Here is a 20035-nt window from a genome sequence, read left to right as displayed (position 1 = left end):
GATGTCAAATTCGGATATACGTCTTTGGTAGATGATAACTGTAAATGCCTTTCATAAATCACGTAAATGTGGGAGACAATTAAATCCTTTAATAAGTATACAAATTGTTATTTTTCTTTATATAAAAATTGACTGTTTGATGCACGATGAACTTATTCGGACAATTTCTACTAATTATTGACTTGTAATAATCTCATTCTAATGTGTAATTAACCTGAAGCGAGTGTGTATAAAGGTCATTCGTTTAGAACTGTAAACCCTCTGAAGGCGATTATTTCCTATTCATTCTAGAAAGGTGAGAGTCGCTAGCTCAGTTGGTACAGCACTGGACTCGTAATCCAGTAATGGGTTATAGTTGCCTTCATTGGGAAAGGTAGTTAGCTCCCATTTCCTCTGAATGATATATATACTTATGTGTTAAACGTGCCATAATATCCACAAAACAAACAAAATGTTATAGAAAAAGTTCAAACAGGCCTAGCTCTGCGAGTTAAGCCCACCATCAAAACAAATCCTGTAAAACAAAATCACCCCAAAGTCGAAAGGTTGTAAAAGCATTTCACAGAGTTTGTCTTAATTTTATATCAAGACACCCATAACATAAGCAACATCCGTATTCAGTAATAATACCAATAAACATATCCGGAAATCGATAAATCACCCGCCTCGTATCGTAAAGTAAAAATAATATCTTAAGAGAAAATGGTTCGAAAATGTCAACAAATTACACTTGACGCTAGGCAAGTCATACCATTCTGTAACAGATAAGATTTTTTTTAATGACCTCCTGATAGTGCTCACTGTAACATGGCACTCAATATCTCTTTTTCAGTACTCACAGTAACATGGCAGTCAATACATGTTTGTTAGTGCTCAAGGTAACATTGCACTCAATATCTCTTTTTCAGTACTCACAGTAACATGGCAGTCAATACCTGTTTGTTAGTGCTCAAGGTAACATTGCACTCAATATTTCTTTTTCAGTACTCACAGTAACATGGCAGTCAATACATGTTTGTTAGTGCTCAAGGTAATATTGCACTCAATATCTCTTTTTCAGTACTCACAGCAACATGGCAGTCAATACCTGTTTGTTAGTGCTGAAGGTAACATTGCACTCAATATCTCTTTTTCAGTACTCACAGTAACATGGCAGTCAATACCTGTTTGTTAGTGCTCAAGGTAACATTGCACTTAATATCTCTTTTTCAGCTCTCACTGTTATATGGCAGTCAATAACCCTTTGTTGAATAAAAAAATTACACCAGTCTTTTGCAAAGATAATACGTATATTTACTCTAAGAAACACGTAGCCAAACAATAATGAAAAAGGAAACTATAAACATTGTAGAAAAAACTAGTAGATGTTTTGAAGTTGCGCAATGTAGGAGAGAACAATTTAAAAATTCTTTCTTAGTAAAACCAGTTGTGAACTGAAATCATCTGAATGATAGTTTTGCGTGCGCGCAATCAGTGGAGAGCTTCGAGACAGCTCTTGAACAATATTAATAACGTTCTTGTTGTCTCTCTCTTCCTGTGCATGTTTATGGCGTAACTGGCCCTGCCCTGTACACATTGAGATTTATGGCGTAACTGGCCCTGCCCTGTATACATTGAGATTTATGGCGTAACTGGCCCTGCCCTGTACTCATTGAGATTCAGATTCAAGAAGTAAACGTCTTTATTGATTTATTTGCATCAAATTACAGATATCAATTTAGGCACCATTTGACGCTGATGACCTACACTGGAGCAACACCTTTGTCATGGAAATAAACTTATGTCAGAATTACAGTAAAATATTAAAGAACTCAATTCACCAAGGGACATACTGAGTCGGTTTGAAACAACTCAACCCACCAAGGGACAGACTGAACTTGTTTGAACAATACGTAGCACAGTTAAAGTCAACAATGGCCAATAGAACTATCCAGGAAGTCTGCGCAAACTGTGCTCGGGTCAACAAGATTCAGTTCAATTAACTTAAAATCTGTTAGTTTACAAATGGACCACGTGATATAAACATTATGTAAGATGAGATGCAGTGACGTGCAGAACGTATTTCTAGCACCGTCGTTGAATAATATATTGGATGAAAAGCGTGAGCATGTGTGCATGTGTATGTGTGTGTATGGGGTTTGGATATTTTAACGTAGCTTAACAATTATTTAGTTATATAGCTACGATGTCTGCAGTATGACAGTTTATAGTGACTTCTAACACGGGGCATCATGACCCAGACGTGTAGCATGACGTCCCACCCAGTCGCATTTCCCTGACACCGGGCCGATCAGTTATTACACTAACCTCTTAATGTTTAGCGCATAGAGAGAAATCTGCTAGGACCATTGTTATACAACTTTGGGATGACTCGGCCGGCGCTTAAACCTGCGACCGCCTGCATCCGAGGCCGACACTCTAACTGCTTAGTGGTCGATTGAAATTATATGACTCTAAGAGTGGCCGATTGAAATTATATGACTCTAAGAGGTGAAGGCTGGATATGTACTTTGCAGTAAATCAATCACGAAAATATCTACAACGAAAATGACAATGAAAATATAAATGTGAGATTTTATATAATTTACGATCAAAACATCATGAGAAAAACAGTCGAAGTGGAAAAAGAAGGAACGTTTGTTAAGCTTAAGAATGCGTCTCATAGATATGAAAAAACATTTATAAAAAGGTTGAGATTGGCTTTTTGTTTTTAAATTGAAGAAAACTAGTGTATAGGTAAGACTGACCACAAAGATCTGAAATGAAATAGTGCGAGTGATTTCGTGGTCAAATGACAACTCTGTCTAAATCGCACATACGTAGGAAAATTTGGACCGTTACAAATCAGGGGAGAGATGTAATATTGCATTAGAATTGCAAAGGGAAACATTAATATATGCGAATATAAAGCCAAACGGGGTACAAGAAACAATCTAGCGGGTTAACCTGACAAACGTACTTTCCTCGAAGACAGCTAAACTACATATTTTATATGTCAACGACTGTTCTTTTAAAGAGAACTATACAGCTATGATGTAGGCCTCAAATTTCCATATATTCAATATATAAATTATAAAATGTAGTGTATTATGAAACCAATGAAATCTTCTGCTGACAACGTAACGGAAAGGCAAAAGGATGAGCACAAGAAAAACAGATATCGTTACAAGAATGGAAAGCAATCGATCTAGTACGGTCTTCTGCATCAGATCATTGCATGGACATAGTCATACAAATAATGAATAAAGTTAGAGTTTCACCATTTTTACCCATGTAGCAGGAACATACAGCTTATAATTTTATATATTCTGTTTTAATTAGGCAGAAGTGGGTATTTTATTCTTTTATTTAATTATTTGTTCATTGATGAGTGAAATAAAGTCTTCAGTTGCAATTACTGTGTTATTCTCAATTTACACATATTTAGCCATTTAAGCTATGCTTCGTGTTTAGGCTCTCACAAAAAATGACAAGAGAAAAGTGAAGACAAGCTTTGTCCAATTTAACAAATAATTTATTTCCCTAGAAAATCAAGGTACAAATGAAGAAAAAAAAAGAACTTAAGGTTTTAAGAATCAAATTCAAAAAGCAATCCGAGAATAATGCAAAAATTAAAAATTATTAGTCCTATAAAATGTTTTAATAACTTTGAGTTTCAACAATTCTTTGTTAAACGACAGAAAATAATCCTATGTTTGAATTCAGAATAAAAATTCAATAAATAATTTTGTCCAAGAATTCTGTATGAGCACTTAAATATTCTCAGGGAAAAGAATTAATCTCTTAGAATACAAATAATTTGAAGAAAAATTAAAATTTAAATCCAACTGTTCGCAGCAAAATAAACACTTTGATATCTTAGTTTTTAAAAACCGAAGTAAGATTATTTCTCAAAACATCGGTATTAAACCTGGCTACTGCAAATTCTGATGCCCGGATGTAGGTCAGTCCACTGGGAAACCCTAATTGATACGTGGTATTTGTCACATACTCCCAGTATGGCACTGACTAAAACCAATGAATTTTTTACTCTAGGAAAGAACAAAAAAAAAATTGTTTAGAAGAACCCATACTGATTCTTTATCACGATCAGGAACTAGGTCAGCATTAAGATAAAAATTTATATTATTAGGTGCTTACGAAAAAACAGTCAGGTCAAACTAATTTCTGGAAAATGTCAAATTCCAGTAAACAATATTGCCTTACTATAACGTAATGGAAATAAAAATGTAAAATTAACGAACAAACAATTAATCTAAATCAAATAGAAATTAAATCAAATATACATAACACTTCCCCAGATGAAGAAAAGGAAAGATTTATATAATAAAGCTTTCTTTTGCCATATATTAATTATACATGAGGTTAAAAAATACAGAAGGAGAATTAGCATGAATTATACAAAGTGTACACGAATAATACATTTCTATACACGGAAAGTGCAGCAGCTATTAAATTATCTTTTTCTTTGATGTGCCTGATGTCAATATTTTATTCCTGTAACAAAAAATCTATCTTTGTAATCTTTGATTTTTAGTTTTCATCTTGCCGATAAATGTAATTGGGTTGTGGTCACTAAACACAATAATCGAAGAAGGAGCTGAACAATGTAAAGTTCAAAATGATTTAATACCAATATCAAAGCGACCCTTTCATCCTAAACTGCATCACTATATATTGATAAAGTCCATCTGGAGTCACGAATGCCGAAATTTCCTTTGCTCTTTCCGTTAGTGGAATTTGCAAAACTCCTTTCAAAAGGTCAAATTTAATGACATGCCTGAAATTTCCGATCTTATCAATACAGTCATCGATTCTTGGTAATGGAAATGAATCTGTTTTGTCTTACTGTTCACCTTTATATAACCAGTGCACATACGGAAAGTTTTATGTGGTTTCGGAACAAATACTTAATTTCGTTTTTCAAGTAAACTTGTTTGAGAGGGTTCATCCTGTATAGGTGTTGATTCACAGGTCTCGAATTTTCAATTTCAAAGTCATGGAAATTTTCGTGTCTTATCGGAAATTCTGGTAATAAGTGCTCATGTTCAGATAATAACTGTTTCATTTCGTTTCGTTCTTGCTGTTGCAATAGTGATATATTCTGATCCAGACCTTTCGTAATTTCTGAATTTCGGAGATTTGCAACTCCAATACCAGTAGAATCCGATGATATTCCTTCACTTAAAGCTCGAATGAGTGGGACAAGTACAACAAATTAATTGCATGTTTAACGGGGCTATCACTTTCAAAATACTCTCTTAACATGTTTATGTGGCAAATTTGTTTTTGTATTCGAATCCCAGGAGAATTTATGATGTAATTTAAATCATTTACTTTCCTGTCAACCGTGTAGAGACCATAATACTCTGCCTGAAGGGGATTTTGTGGCTTGAGCAAGAGAGCCAGAACTATATCACCAGGCTGAAAACTCCTTTCCCTTGAGGTTTAATCATATCTTAATTTCATCATTGACTGAGTAGAGTGCAGATCCGCTCTTGCAAGCTCATTAGCCTTTGACCACTTATAGATAAAATTGAAAACATAATCTAGACTATTAATTCCAGTATCTTTATTAGAAAGAAGTTTCTCTTTCAACAACTTCAATGGTCTGCACAAAATGTGTCTAAAGCCCAGTTCAAAGGGACCGAAGCTTACAAATTCTTGAACTGATTCAATGACAGCAAACAATAGTAAATGAATGCCTTCATCCTATGCCATTATCCATATCAAAACAATATGATCGAATAATATTTTTCAAATTTGACGAAAGATTTCTAATACCCCTTGACTCCAAGGGTGATAGGCAGAAGATTAAATTGTTTGATGCCTAATTCGTACATAACTTGTTGGAAAATTTCAGACATGGAATTTGAGCTTTGATCAGATTGGATAGAGCTGGGAAGGCCAAATTGAGTACAAAACTTTATCCAAAATATTACTATTGTTTTAAGTTTAATATTCCTCAAAGGAATTGCCTCTGGAAAACTAGTTAACGCACATATCATGATCAACAAGTATTGTTTACCTGACGTGGTCTTAGGTAAAGGATCAACACAATCCACCATAATTATACCTAATGGTTCGTAAAATGCAGGAAAAGGTTGCAGATGATCCTTAGGTATCTTCTGACTGTGTTTTTTTTACCATTTGACAATTATGAAATTATCTACAGCATATACAAACATCACTTTAGAGTTATTGCCAATAAAAACAGTCAAGATCTTGCAAATGTATATTAATCCCTAAATTACCAGACAATGAAGTTTCATGGGCCAGACTAAGTTTTTTCTGTCTGTAAGATTTTGGAACTAGAACTTCATAGTTCACGGACCACTCATCACCAGCAGGTCCCTCGGATGGTCTCCATTTTCTCATAGAGTTCCATTTTTTAAGAAAAAACAGACATGTACTTCAATGGCTTCAGTTTCATCAAGGGCCCTTTGAAACAAACAGAAGATCTCATGATCGTTTTCCTGTTCGACGACAAGTGATTGTCATTTGTCACCCTGATTAGAATAAAGAGAATTAGTAGTTAAAAGATGATCACTGTGATTAAGACCGGCCGATTGATCCAAACAAGGAGTGAAAGTGAAATCATCAAAAGCCTGACCAATACATCTGTCAGCTAATGGAATACTTTCCTTATCTACATCATTCTCAAGAGCTTGGTATAAATCAGGGAATTCTTTTTCAATTGGATCAACTTTCTGATCCAAACAAGGCTTGTCAGTTAGAAGTGGATTAACCACAGCCTTGTCTCCAGCTAGGTCGTTGCCTAGTGATAAATGAATTGTACTCAACGGGTAAAGCATACACTATTCTGACTGTTACAGGTCCTGAGACTAAGTCTGATGATAAATGTAAACAATGGAGAGGAACATTAAAAAAGTCATACTCTACTCCCCGAATAAGAAAACTTTCATTAGAAGAAGACTTCTCAGAAAAAGGCAAAGTACCTGACAATAAAAGAGTCTGAGAAGCTCCTTTGTCCCTTGAAATTTTAATAGGGATAGGATTGGCGAAATTACCAAAGATATAAATGGTTCATAATTCTCCATAATAAAAGTATACTGGGGTTTTGAAGACCCAACAAATGTATTGATTTCAATACAAAAGCTTAACCTTGACTTCTTAGGAATAAGAACATTTGAAATAGGTCTGTCTTGGTTCTGATGCCTATTTTTCAATTTGTAGTAATCAGAAATAACCTGTCCTTTCCTTTTGCAATAGGTACACGTAGGAAAAGACGGGGATCTTTAATCAAGATTATCTGAAGCTTGATTTTTAGCAATGTGGCAGCTTTAGATTTAGAAGGGCTTGTATTAGATTGAAATACTTTTCTACCAGACGACTGTTGAGCGGAAGTCTTATTTACAAAAGGATCTTTACGAGTTAAAGAATACCCATTAGCAGCACGAGCAATATTTTTCAAGGTTTCGATCTTCAAGATAAGTCTTAATGTCACTATAGACACAATTCTTGAACTCTTCCAGTAATACAAGTTGTTTGAAACCTTCATATTCATGTTCAACTTTATTGGATAAGTACCATATGTCAAATAACTGTTCTTTTTCTCTAGAAAATTCTACACGAGTTTGTCCAGCTTCTTTTGTATAGTTTCTACATTATTGTCGATAACCTTCAGGGACTAACTCATAAACCCTTAAGATGCATTTCTTAACCGCATCATAGTCACCACTTTGGTGACCTGACAGTGAATGGTAAATATTACTAGCTTTACCAATAAGTACACACTGTAATAATTGAGTTTAATGCCCCTTTGGCCATTTCAAATTTTCGGCAACCTTTTCAAAACGAGTAAACTTTATTTATACTTATCTTTCTCTGAAATGGGACACTAACCTAATATTCTTTGCAACATCAAAAAAGTTGTATTTGAAGTGTGCTTTTCACTTGCCAGCTCCATTTCTTTGTTCTGCATTTGAAATTCCCTCTCTTCCTTCTCTCTTTGCATCTATCTGCCTTTCTGTTTCTTCCTTTTTTAACGCATTTGTTTTCCTTTTTCTCTTTCCCCCTCTCATTTTTCTCAAATTGTAACTGCATATGTTTTTCTTCTTTCTGTGATAACATTTGTTTTTCTTTTTTCTGTAATAAGATTTGTTCCTTATCTTTCTCCAATTTCATTTTTCTTTTAGAGTGTGATAGAGACTTACTGATCGAAACCAAAGCACTTTTATCCAAAACATTCTTTTCTACCAAATAGTAGACCAAAATATTTTTTTTTCTTGCTTCGTTAAGGCACCTTTTGCTTCAGAAAGATAATATTTTCTGGCAAGTTGAATCACTTAATCTTTCTTTAAAATGTCTTACTGTGATTGGGTGGGACTTGGAAGAAAGAGTTCTACTTTTGATGACATTGTAGAGAAAGCTTGAAGTTTTCGCTACTGTTATCAAAATTGTATAAAACAAACACATAAGATTTAAAAAGATTAAAAAACTAGGGGAATTACATTTCCAAAAACAAACTTTACTGATATATTTAGCCAAAAGTTATATATCCAAGGACGATCAACCCCAATTGTCTTTACAACGTGTTTTGCCTCACACAAACAGTTAGAAGAATAGAGTGAAGACAACACGCTTTGTAAAATATAACAAATAATTTATTTCCTTAGAAAACCAAGGTAAAAATGGACAAAAGAACTGACGGTTTTAAGAATCATTTCCAAAAATAATCCAAGAATAATCCAAGAATTAAATACTATATGTCCTAGTAATATAATGATCTAACATATTTGAGTTCGAGTCTCTGCAATGACGTATCCTTTAGCCAGTATAGGAAAATGTATCAACAGTTCTCTGTTGAACCACAGAAAATAATCCTATGTTTGATATCCGAATAAATATTCAATTAATGTCTTTGTTCCAAGCGTTCTGTATGAGCACTTACAATAGTCTCATGGAAAAGATTTATTTTCTTTGAATCCAAATAATTTGAAGAAAAATTCAAATAAAATTCCAACTGGTCACAATAACAACAAAAAACACCTTGATATCTAAGTGTTTAAAAGCCCATCTAAGATTATTTCTCAAAACATCGGTATTAAACCTGACAACTGCGCAAAACAGATGCCCGGATATGGGTCAGTCCACTGGGAAACCCTAATTGATACATGTTATTTGTCACATTCTCTCAGCATGGCCTTGACTAACCAATGCTTTTTTACTCTGGGAAAGAATTAAAAAAAGTTATTTCCATGAACCCATACTGATTTTGTATCAAGGTCTGAAACTAGGTCAGCATACAGATACAAAGTTATATTATTAGGTGTTTAAGAAAAAACAGTCAGATCAAACTAATTTCTGGAAAATGTAAATTTCAGTTAACAAAATTACATTATATATAACATGTAATGGAAATTTTAAAAAGTTAAAACTAAAAAACGAACAATTAAATTAAATTAAATTAAGTAAATTATATATACCTAACAACATCCTTGAACCAGGATTACCTGATCGAGTTTTCTCACTCTTAGCAATGAAGCTACCCTGATTAATGTTCTTGCTGAGTTCTATTTTGTGACAAGAGGTATATTACTTTCCACTTGGTTGGTTTTCTACTTATCAGTATAAACAACATAGCACGAACAGCATATTAGTGATAGTCATTCCATTAGAGCTTCTGAAGTGAGCTGGTTATAAGATTGCAGTAAGAAAAGTGCCTGATGATGTTTTGCTTCAAGGAAAAATATGTCTCGTATGATAAAGCACATTGATTTGATATAATATAGATAAATTATCAGTTCTTTGTATGTACTCTGTAAACTTCGCTCTGAAAGGTATGTGATAGCCTGTTCATATATATTCCAACGGAGTTAATGTACTTTGGTGTATTTTAGTACCCTTAAGAGGTTATTAATCAGCATATTCTTTTCTGTGCCTATTATGATGTCCATATGCTTGTCTGTCTGTCTGTCCGTCTTCTTTCTACCTTTGCTCTAAATACTGATTGATTTGTTTTTAGGTTATTTGATTCAATATCTCTATGTAGATACTTAATAAATATAAATATAAGAGTCATCATATTGAATGGACTTTAAGCTGAATCAATGTATACATGCAGAAAAATAATGAGCCGATGATGGTAATGTCGTGTACAGTTGTAGTAAATGTATTTTTATTTTAATTGCATGTGTAAGAAAGCAACAGAAATGCATTTATATTATATTTACCAACTTCATGCACAATAAACCCAATATCTTACAACAAAAACTAGACTTTCATCTTCTGTTCTGGGAGTAGAAGGCATGTGCTGTAACATCCATACGGATCATAGACATTACATATCAGCATTCAATTACAATTTCAAACGCTGTTCTGACAAACCTTGAAATCTACTTAGCTTTATTTAAACGTCATAGATGGAACTAGAAATTAAATCTAGATTGTGTCCAATATCGTCATACATTTTAAACTCCTTTGAGACGACGCCATATTCTTGAAATAAGCAAATAATGTACATGGAATTATTGTTTGAGTCTGTTGGCACACTCACCTGTCTATGAAGATATATGACCGATCCCAGGAGACGCCACGTTCCACCTTGACGATCAACATGGAGCATGCGTAGTATCTGCAAAAACCGTACTCCCCTGCAGTATAAAGAACACGTATATTTGAAACTATTGCACGTGACTGTGATTAAAAAATGCGTGGGATATGAAACAAATTTATCTTCAGTTATAAATATCGTTTGACATTTCAGGAAACATATGATGATGATGTAGGTATGAATATATGAACTGAGAAAGAACGCTACGTTATTATGATATAAAAGTACCATTTAAAAACTCCACATACGTGTGTGAAATTAACTGTTTCATAAGAAAAGTTAAAAAGAATAGACCTCAATATGCACATTATGGTCGCCCTTCTTTTATTCATGTGCACAATACGTAAATATAATATTTTGCTGTTTATTTTCGAGCTGACACTATTGTGATACATGTTCAAGGAATCGGACACTTTCGTCTAACTAGGATTCATTTAAAGTTTAGAGATTTTTTGTACCATGTCAGTTTCTTTGTTTTTTTGTTTTATTGTTAAATTCAAGCGTGTCATGGATAATGATCAGATATATATATATATATATATATATATATATATATATATATATATATATATATATATATATATATATATATATATACTGCGTGCGTACTAAATCGATTTTCTTTTAGCATCATTATTTTTCGGATGTCTAAAATAAATGAGTCAATCGGAGCACCGATTGTCTGACCATTAACGGATCAAAAAAGTTCCATACAGAATACCACATATCTGGTCAGTAACTAAGGAAGGTCCAGAAGGAGCACACATTATCAGATCAGTTACAGACTAATAATGGTCAAAACTGGTCACTATATCTATATGATGTGAATTTTGTTTTATCATATCAGTTTTAAGTAAATTCTTTAATGGCATTTTTATTACTAAGATTATGTGACTGGCTTGTGTACTAGAAGAAGAGTACATGGATAATATGCAGTACTGTTTTTATTCAGGAAATCAATGTGGAAGTGCAAAGTTTGACTGGAAAAACAAAGTTGTTGACTTGTTGACTGAAAACATATTCCACAATTTTAAATGTTTCACTGACATCCTGAAATTATTTTTATATAACTTCGTATTTGGTAAATACATAGTTAGATTAAATTATCTTCTTATATTTATGGAATTACATGCAGCATTCATAATTCTATAGAGTCGTATCAGTCTTGTAAGAGATATGTTAAACATCTTGATTTATTTAAATTTATTTAAATCGATATCCGTTCATTTGAATGGCGGTTTGGAACTTTTTTTAAACAGATAATACCATATACTAGATTATTGTGAAATTATTCAAATACTTCAATATATTAATGTCTTTGGATTCATCGAGAAACTTTCAAGGACAATTATGGGACTCAATATTGTTTGGATTCACCTTTGAATTCACGTTAAAACCTTTAGAAAATAGAAGTGGTTCTTCTGTTGTTTTAACACACTATTACATTATAAATTTCATTCGGGATACCTTTGGAGAATATCAGGATTATCTGGAACTGATAGAACAGTTACTATACTGTAAGTTATCTTTAATTGTTTCACTTTTTACTTTATGGAAATAAATTTATATTTTAAGTTATAGACTACTTGTTGGTTTTGCTGATTTCGATTTGAGAATTCCTACAATTGTGTTTGTAATGGTCATTTAATACTTATTCTAAGGCATAGGAGAACGAGTATTCTCTTATTCTGAATATTAATGTAAGGTTTTTGTCCTTCCACTAATCAGGCAAATCTAGGTATGCCTTTCAACTGGATGGTTTATGCCTATATACGTGTGCTACTAAGTATTCAATACTGAAAACATCTAATTTGCACTTTCACTTTTTTCATACCTAAATTTGATAAGATGTTAAGTCTACATTTGACGACATCAATCAAGTCAGGTGATGTTTCTTGTTTTATCCTTAACGTTTCTTGGCTTGGTTATCTCACGTTCCTTGGTGAGTTTCTTATTAAGTCTGATAATCAGCCTATCTATACTTTCACAGAATCAAATAGACAATTTTCAGATCTATTATTTTCTTCCAGTATGTCTCAGTGCCATACAGAAATTAATACAAATGCTGGCCGTTTCCTCTAAAGAAAGAAATTGACCTCATTTATATTTCTCTTAAATGAATCTGTATGTATCTTCTTTATGATTCCGTCTGCATCGAAATGAGACGCATTAATGGAGCGGAGCTTTGAAGTGTTTTCTCACTTGCTATGAAAGCGCTAAATCAAGTAGTGAAGTTAGCTGATCATCCATTTTATTAACTATTCAATAATTAATTTCTAATGATATACATATTCAAGCAAATTTTAAAGTATATTACACTATTTAATTTATTGTTAATTTTGTTGAAATTTTTCACTTATTAAATTTTGCCGAAATGTTTGTACAACTTTGAAAATTTAATATTTCTAAAACTATTCTGTTAAATTACCTTTAAAACCTGGAATGATTGTTTGATCTTTGCATAGAAAGCCAATCTGTATTGCAAGATTGGATAAATGGTAAAAATACAAATATTATGTTTCTATGGCATATATTTGAAGCCCTTGATTCTGGCAACCGTCCATCCAAACCGCATCACTCGCCTGTCCCAATGACCAAAAAAGTGTTTAGGAATTCCTCAATTTTGAGGAAATTTTCACTTTTTCTTCGGAGATGAAGTAATATTAATTACAGGTAAATCGGAGATGAAGTAATACTAATTACAGGTAAATCGGAGATGAAGTAATACTAATTACAGGTAAATGCAGGATATTATGAATCTGATTGACAATAAGTAGAAAGTAGACAAGTCAGTCGTACACTAGATATAATCATTAAGAAAGATATTCTAAAAATCTGAGTTGAAGATTAAAATGTTTAGACCATTAATGAAACCGCGCCTAGTCCCTTCCTGGCGGCATCCCAAGTGTTAGTTTGCTTCTTCTTCGTTCACGTGGCTTCTTTTGATTTTGTTCTTCATTTCGAACACTTGCGATATGTCTTTTATATGAACATTATATTATGATGTCATATATGAACCCCGTCCAAAAACCACGCTAATCCTTCGATGGAATGTTTAAATCAATTTTTGCGATGTCGCCATGACCTTCGAAAGGTCCATTTGTTTATAAAGGACTCAACAGGTTTCCTATTCTGTTAGAATCGACCCTAATGTAGTTGCCTCCATTTAATTTATTTGCAGTATCAAACATAGACTCTGCCAGAACACATGACGAATATGACGGATTACATGTACACATACCAGTCTCTTTGTATGAAATGAATGGTGTTGCATTGTATGCCAGTATGAATTGTGTTTAAATAACTCATCTACAAAATGAATTCGGTAAATTTAGTGACATTTCGAAACGCTGACGTAAAAGTTCATTGAGAAACAGACTCGGATATTATTCTCGATGCTGAGCGGAACAAACTATATTTCAGTTTGCTATCAACCAACCTACCAGTAACAAAAAACCAGTCCTTTCCAATTTATGCTTTATCTCAATGACAATGACTTCATAATAACCAACATACAGATTTGTTATATTACATGCCAGCAGCAAGCAAAACACAAATGTGAAATTAGTACACACTAACATATGTAATGTTTGTTAGATGATTAAAGGCTGTAGAAAGCCTAATTACATATTGCATTTGAGAAGCAATCTAAAGTCAATTCCATTAACGGAATCATTTTTAGTTTAGAAGAAAGAATCCTTGAAGAGGCGACATCGAAGTTTGTTAATATTAATGCAGTAGAGTTTATTCGGTACACTTTTACTGATTGTATGTGTGATGTGTGAAATAACTACAAACGCTGACATTTGAGAGTATCATGTGATCTCTAAAGCGTTCAGAGAAAGAGACAGGCAGACAAACATACAGGCTGACGGAGATATAATGAAATAAACAGACGCGTTATTCAGTTTCGACGTTTCAGCTTCATTATAAGAGACAAGAAGTTCTTTAAACAGAAGAAGAAGAAAAGAATCTACAAAACTTGTTTCAGCTACCGATGACATCAGTTTTGTAATTTTAATACAATTACTTGTCTTTAAATTGAAGTAGAATTAACTACGATGTTTATCCAAAACCAAATATTGTTGCTATGTGTACTTGCGGTTTGGCTCAGTATGTAAAATATTCATGAATTAAACGTCTCTAGATTAATTACAGAAATATAGCCCTATGAATATTAAAAGTTTTCGTCTTTTTTAAATCGAGCAACAATAGTAATCATGATAGTAGTACGACAGACCAAGCACAGATCTTGTAATGTAGAGCACGCATTTTAAAAAATAATTATTTAGCTAATTGGTCAGGTTTACTTCCAGTACGTCCATTGATGACAAATAAGATACTATAGTGAACTATCGGGTTTTTTTCTTCATGTGAAACGCGATAGTAAAGTAAAATATTATTATTATTATTATTATTATTAGTAGTAGTAGTAGTAGTAGTAGTAGTAGTAGTAGTAGTAGTAGCAGTAGTAATATTCTTCTTATTATTATTGATATTATTAGTATTATAATTATTAATAGTATAATACAATTTAAACAACATCAGACTAAAGATGCCTTTCATAACAGATCAATCCCAGTTTTCTTGATAAAATAGACCCCAAAACAAAGAAAGAAATGGAGAACCTACGTGAGGTGTTTGTTTTTGTGTTGACCCTTATCTTTACTTTTCAAAATTATATGTAGGGCATACTCATGAGAGTTAAATATTGTATACGGGCTATAGTCATTCAAACAAAATAATGTATATGGAGTTAATATTATATGTGGGGTTGATACTGTATATGGGTTATAGTCATGCAAGTTAAATATGTGCAACAGAATGAGATATTGAAATATTTGGTAATAACTATCACAATCTCACGTGCACCTATCACTTTCCAATTAAATAATATAAGTAAATATACGTTTAAATGTGTATGCTACAGTGGAAGCTTCAATGCAAAAGTTATGACTTAAGCAATTTTTCGTAATAACATACAGCACGAACATACTATACTTTGTCAATCAAACAAACCATCTAAATAATGTTTGAAATTTATTATTGACATTTTAAGAAAACGATTGAAATGATCTAGAGGACTCCATCATTTATAAACGTTACAGAAAACGGGTTATTGCTGATCCAAACACTGCTCATTGTTTCTTGAAATGCTATGTTACAACGTCTTCGTCTTTCTCAGACAGGTGACTTTAGGTATTATTATGAGATACTCAGACCGGATGAGTTTCATTTCATTGGCACGATGTCACGTGATTTTGTATAGTTCATCATGTCACAATGTCGTTATATTTTTAGGTTGTATTGTTTTGCTATAAAGTCATTTCAGGACTCGCCAAAATATCCAATCTCAAAGTTTTCCACCAAATCATGTAATTAAACAATGTTATGTCTTTACTTTGATTAACATGAAAGTATATGCACCTATACTCTTTTCACATTGTTATGCGCTTCGCTTGGGCAAAATGAGGTTTACATGCATATAAAAGTTAATATTCACCTCAATAAATTCCACTAATTGACCAGTACATGATCATGTGTATGTATTATTAAGGAGATTACTTACCTTATTGCTGACGCAGCAAACACTTGCCCCTCCGATCCTATTGTGAAAACCACTATGGAAGCCACAACCACCATAAGGTCTTCAATGAAAGCAAATAATATAATCATAAAGATTAAGGGTGGAAAGGTAAATATTTTATAATTATGAGTATGTATGAATTAATATGGAACTATGCAAAACTGAAATTACATTAAACGAGAAGATTAGTCAGAATTTTATGTAAACCAACCTTAATACAATCCAAAACCAAACTCAGAAGGGTCGCTCATTGATTAGCTTTGAATACAAGAAAACGGTACATGTATATGAGTATTAAAATCATATCACCATTGTATATAAGTATTAAAATAAAATCACCATTGTATATAAGTATTAAAATAAAATCATAACACAATTGCGCATGAGTACACAAATCAAATCACAATTGTATATGAGTATTAAAATAAAGTCATCATTGTATATGAGTATTAACCATTGTATATGAGTATTAAACACATAACATCATTGCATATGAATATTAATATCAAATCATAATTGTATATGAGTACTAAAATCAAATCATCATTGTATATGAGTTCTAAAATCAAATCATCATTGTATACGAGTACTACAATCAAATCGTCATTGTATATGAGTACTAAAATCAAATCATCATTGTATACGAGTATTAATATTAAATAACCATTGTATATGAGTATTAACCATTGTATATGAGTATTAAACACATAACATCATTGCATATGAATATTAATATCAAATCATAATTGTATATGAGTACTAAAATCAAATCATCATTGTATATGAGTATTAATATTAAATAACCATTGTATATGAGTATTAACCATTGTATTTGAGTATTAAACACATAACATCATTGCATATGAATATTAATATCAAATCATCATTGTATTTGAGTTCTAAAATCAAATCATCATTGTATACGAGTACTACAATCAAATCGTCATTGTATATGAGTACTAAAATGAAATCATCACTATCATCATCATCTTTATTTCCTTCCATAGAAGATTACATGATATAAGAATAAATCAGTATCAAAATCAAATCACCATTGTATATGAGTATTTAAATCAAATTACCATTGTATATGAGTATCAAATCAAATCACCATTGTATATGAGTATTTGAATCAAATTACCATTGTATATGAGTATTTAAATCAAATTACCATTGTATATGAATATCAAAACCAAACTGCCATTGTATATGATTATTTAAATCAAATTACCATTGTATATGAGTATTTTAATCAAATCACCATTGTATATGAGTATTTGAATCAAATCACCATTGTATATGAGTATTTGAATCAAATCACCATTGTATATGAGTATTTAAATCAAATTACCATTGTATATGAGTATCAAATCAAATCACCATTGTATATGAGTATTTGAATCAAATTACCATTGTATATGAGTATTTAAATCAAATTACCATTGTATATGAATATCAAAACCAAACTGCCATTGTATATGATTATTTAAATCAAATTACCATTGTATATGAGTATTTTAATCAAATCACCATTGTATATGAGTATTTGAATCAAATCACCATTGTATATGAGTATCAAAATCAAATTACCATTGTATATGAGTATTTGAATCAAATTACCATTGTATATGAGTATCAAAATCAAATTACCGTTGTATCTGAGTATCAAAATCAAATTACCATTGTATATGAGTAATAAAGTCATATAGTCATTGAATATGAGAATGCGTATTTGAAACTTTTATTGAACTTTCAAGAGATAGATGAAAGGCTAACGATCTGAGATATTTAATAACAAAGAAAACTAATGTAGCAGATCATGATTTCAATAACTTATTTGTATTTCTAGCCGTACGGTTATTCATCAAATATGATCAAATACAAATCGAATGAAATTAGTATATAGCCTAAGTTTAATGTCAGAGGAATAACAAATATCTCGCGATATTACATTCTAACGTTTTGTAGAATTAAAGATGTTGACTTCAGTTGTATAGAGTAGATATCCTTTAAAGAGTCGTTATATTTGCAGCTATATAATAATGTGCTTATTCTTTGTCTTTACATCAATAAATATTTTGAATTACCAAACTGTGTATATGCCTTAAATATGCAATCTGTTGCATGCTAACATTGTTTGGCCATGTACGGTATATATGTGACATGTACACAAGAAGTGAGACAATGATTCTTAATTGGGCCGTGCCAGATTATCATCTCGATTTTCGTTGGATGATCTTTGACAAAATCCAAGATGAGTATCACAGAGGATAAAATCGCTTTGTTCACTAACATAAGGTGTCAAGAGAAAGGATAGAACTTTTAATGGTCAGAAAGATTAATTATAAGTATACCATTAAGTCCAATAATCTTGTTATGGAACAAAGCAACGCTGTCAGCAACATTCCGTTTTGTCCGAGTGGATTTCAAGCAAACAAAAATTCTGCTTGACATTTCGCAGGAAATTGTGATCAGGCAGCAGAAGCCTCTGCTTGGATCTTATTAATGTACATATGTCAAGTTATATTAGTTCACTCACGTCGGATCTCTTTTAGACGATTAGTAAATAGGATTTTGTCATTAAGTTTGCCTTTTCTTAAATATCCAGCTGGCACAGACACGCCAATTTCGATCAAAATTCTCTGTAATTAGTGTAGTTGTCATCATCTAGACTTTGTTAAGGAATCGAATGACGATGGTCATGTATGTTTTCTAGAGTTAACGAGATATGTAGTGCTTCCCCAATGGCTTGCTTACTGAACTCGGTAAATGACAAATTTATCACTTAAGAAACAAATGTCATCTATTTCGGAATATAGGTCACAATGACGTAACCAGCGTACTTCAGAGCAAGTTTTTAATTTAAGTTATTAGTGTCATTCACTCTGTGAACCTTGTTAAAGAACGGATGGATGTTGTTTCATGTCACTTTCATCAGGACGACGAAGACGATGCTAATGATCTCCTGCTACTGCGTTCACTTAGTATTACGTATTACCGTCATCTATGCATTACGAATGTGCAGCCGAAATTAACGAATGTATGTCATAGTTTTGAAAGAATTGCACATAATCACGGACAGAAGTAGCATTTTTGTAATAATTACAACTATAAGAGAGATATAAAGTTCTTTTATCAACCATATTATTTCACATATGGAAAACTGTTAAATTATTCGTCATAAAACAAACAGTTATAATGTAGCTGAGGATAAAACAAAACAAAAACAACTGCATGAACTGTAGTGATTATCTAATCGCACTGCTGTCAAAGACAAATTTATTTTTGTTGCATGTCACATTTGTTTGAATCTCCTCCCAGTCAACGATAAGTATTTCAGATTATTTCAGTAACTTCTTATGCGTATATAGGACGACTTAATTATGTGACAACAAAATCACGGTGTACATTGTTGTATTTGACATAATGATGCGATGGCAGATCTCAGTGTACATTGTTGTACTTGGATGAGCGTTAAACACTAGCAAGTACGGTTCTCCAAGTGTGCTTCAAACATCCTGGAGAATTAGACTAGCACGTTGTTCTCTATCATTAAAATACAAATTGTACATTTCTGTAACATACCTGACCGTTGCCAAAGACATCTTAGGATGCAGTTTAATAGTGGACAATATGCAAGTATGCATTAACAGCTGGCATTGGATTGCAACAGCTGATGGAATATTAGATGATGGTCGATTTAGAAACAAGCTTCTAAAGAACACTATTCGTTTTGGAAGATTATTTACAATAGATCGAGAGAAAAAAGGGATTCAATGTGCTGTCTTGGTCTACATAATTCAATTAATTAGTTGTTATATGCCTAAATATATGCCTTTATGGGCGCGGCTTCAGCCACTGAATTCGTGTTT

At 32.4% G+C, this 20035-nt stretch overlaps 1 protein-coding gene across 2 annotated transcripts in view; it reads right to left on the bottom strand.

The window, feature by feature from the left end:
* Window positions 1-20035, bottom strand: part of LOC149792275 (potassium voltage-gated channel subfamily KQT member 1-like) — a 282881-nt gene that overhangs the window by 53619 nt on the left and 209227 nt on the right. For both annotated transcript variants that reach the window (XM_089970825.1, XM_089970826.1), the window contains 2 exons: window positions 16146-16224; window positions 10520-10616 (listed from right to left, as the gene is read on the bottom strand). In XM_089970825.1, the coding sequence (XP_089826951.1) occupies window positions 10520-10616; window positions 16146-16224 (176 nt within the window). The remainder of the gene's footprint in view (window positions 1-10519; window positions 10617-16145; window positions 16225-20035) is intronic.

The sequence above is a fragment of the Sinohyriopsis cumingii genome, chromosome 9 (genome assembly GCF_028554795.1).
Source record: "Sinohyriopsis cumingii isolate HCF-2022 chromosome 9, ASM2855479v2, whole genome shotgun sequence".
Taxonomy (NCBI): Eukaryota; Metazoa; Mollusca; class Bivalvia; order Unionida; family Unionidae; genus Sinohyriopsis; species Sinohyriopsis cumingii.
This window is presented reverse-complemented; position numbering and strand designations above follow the sequence as displayed.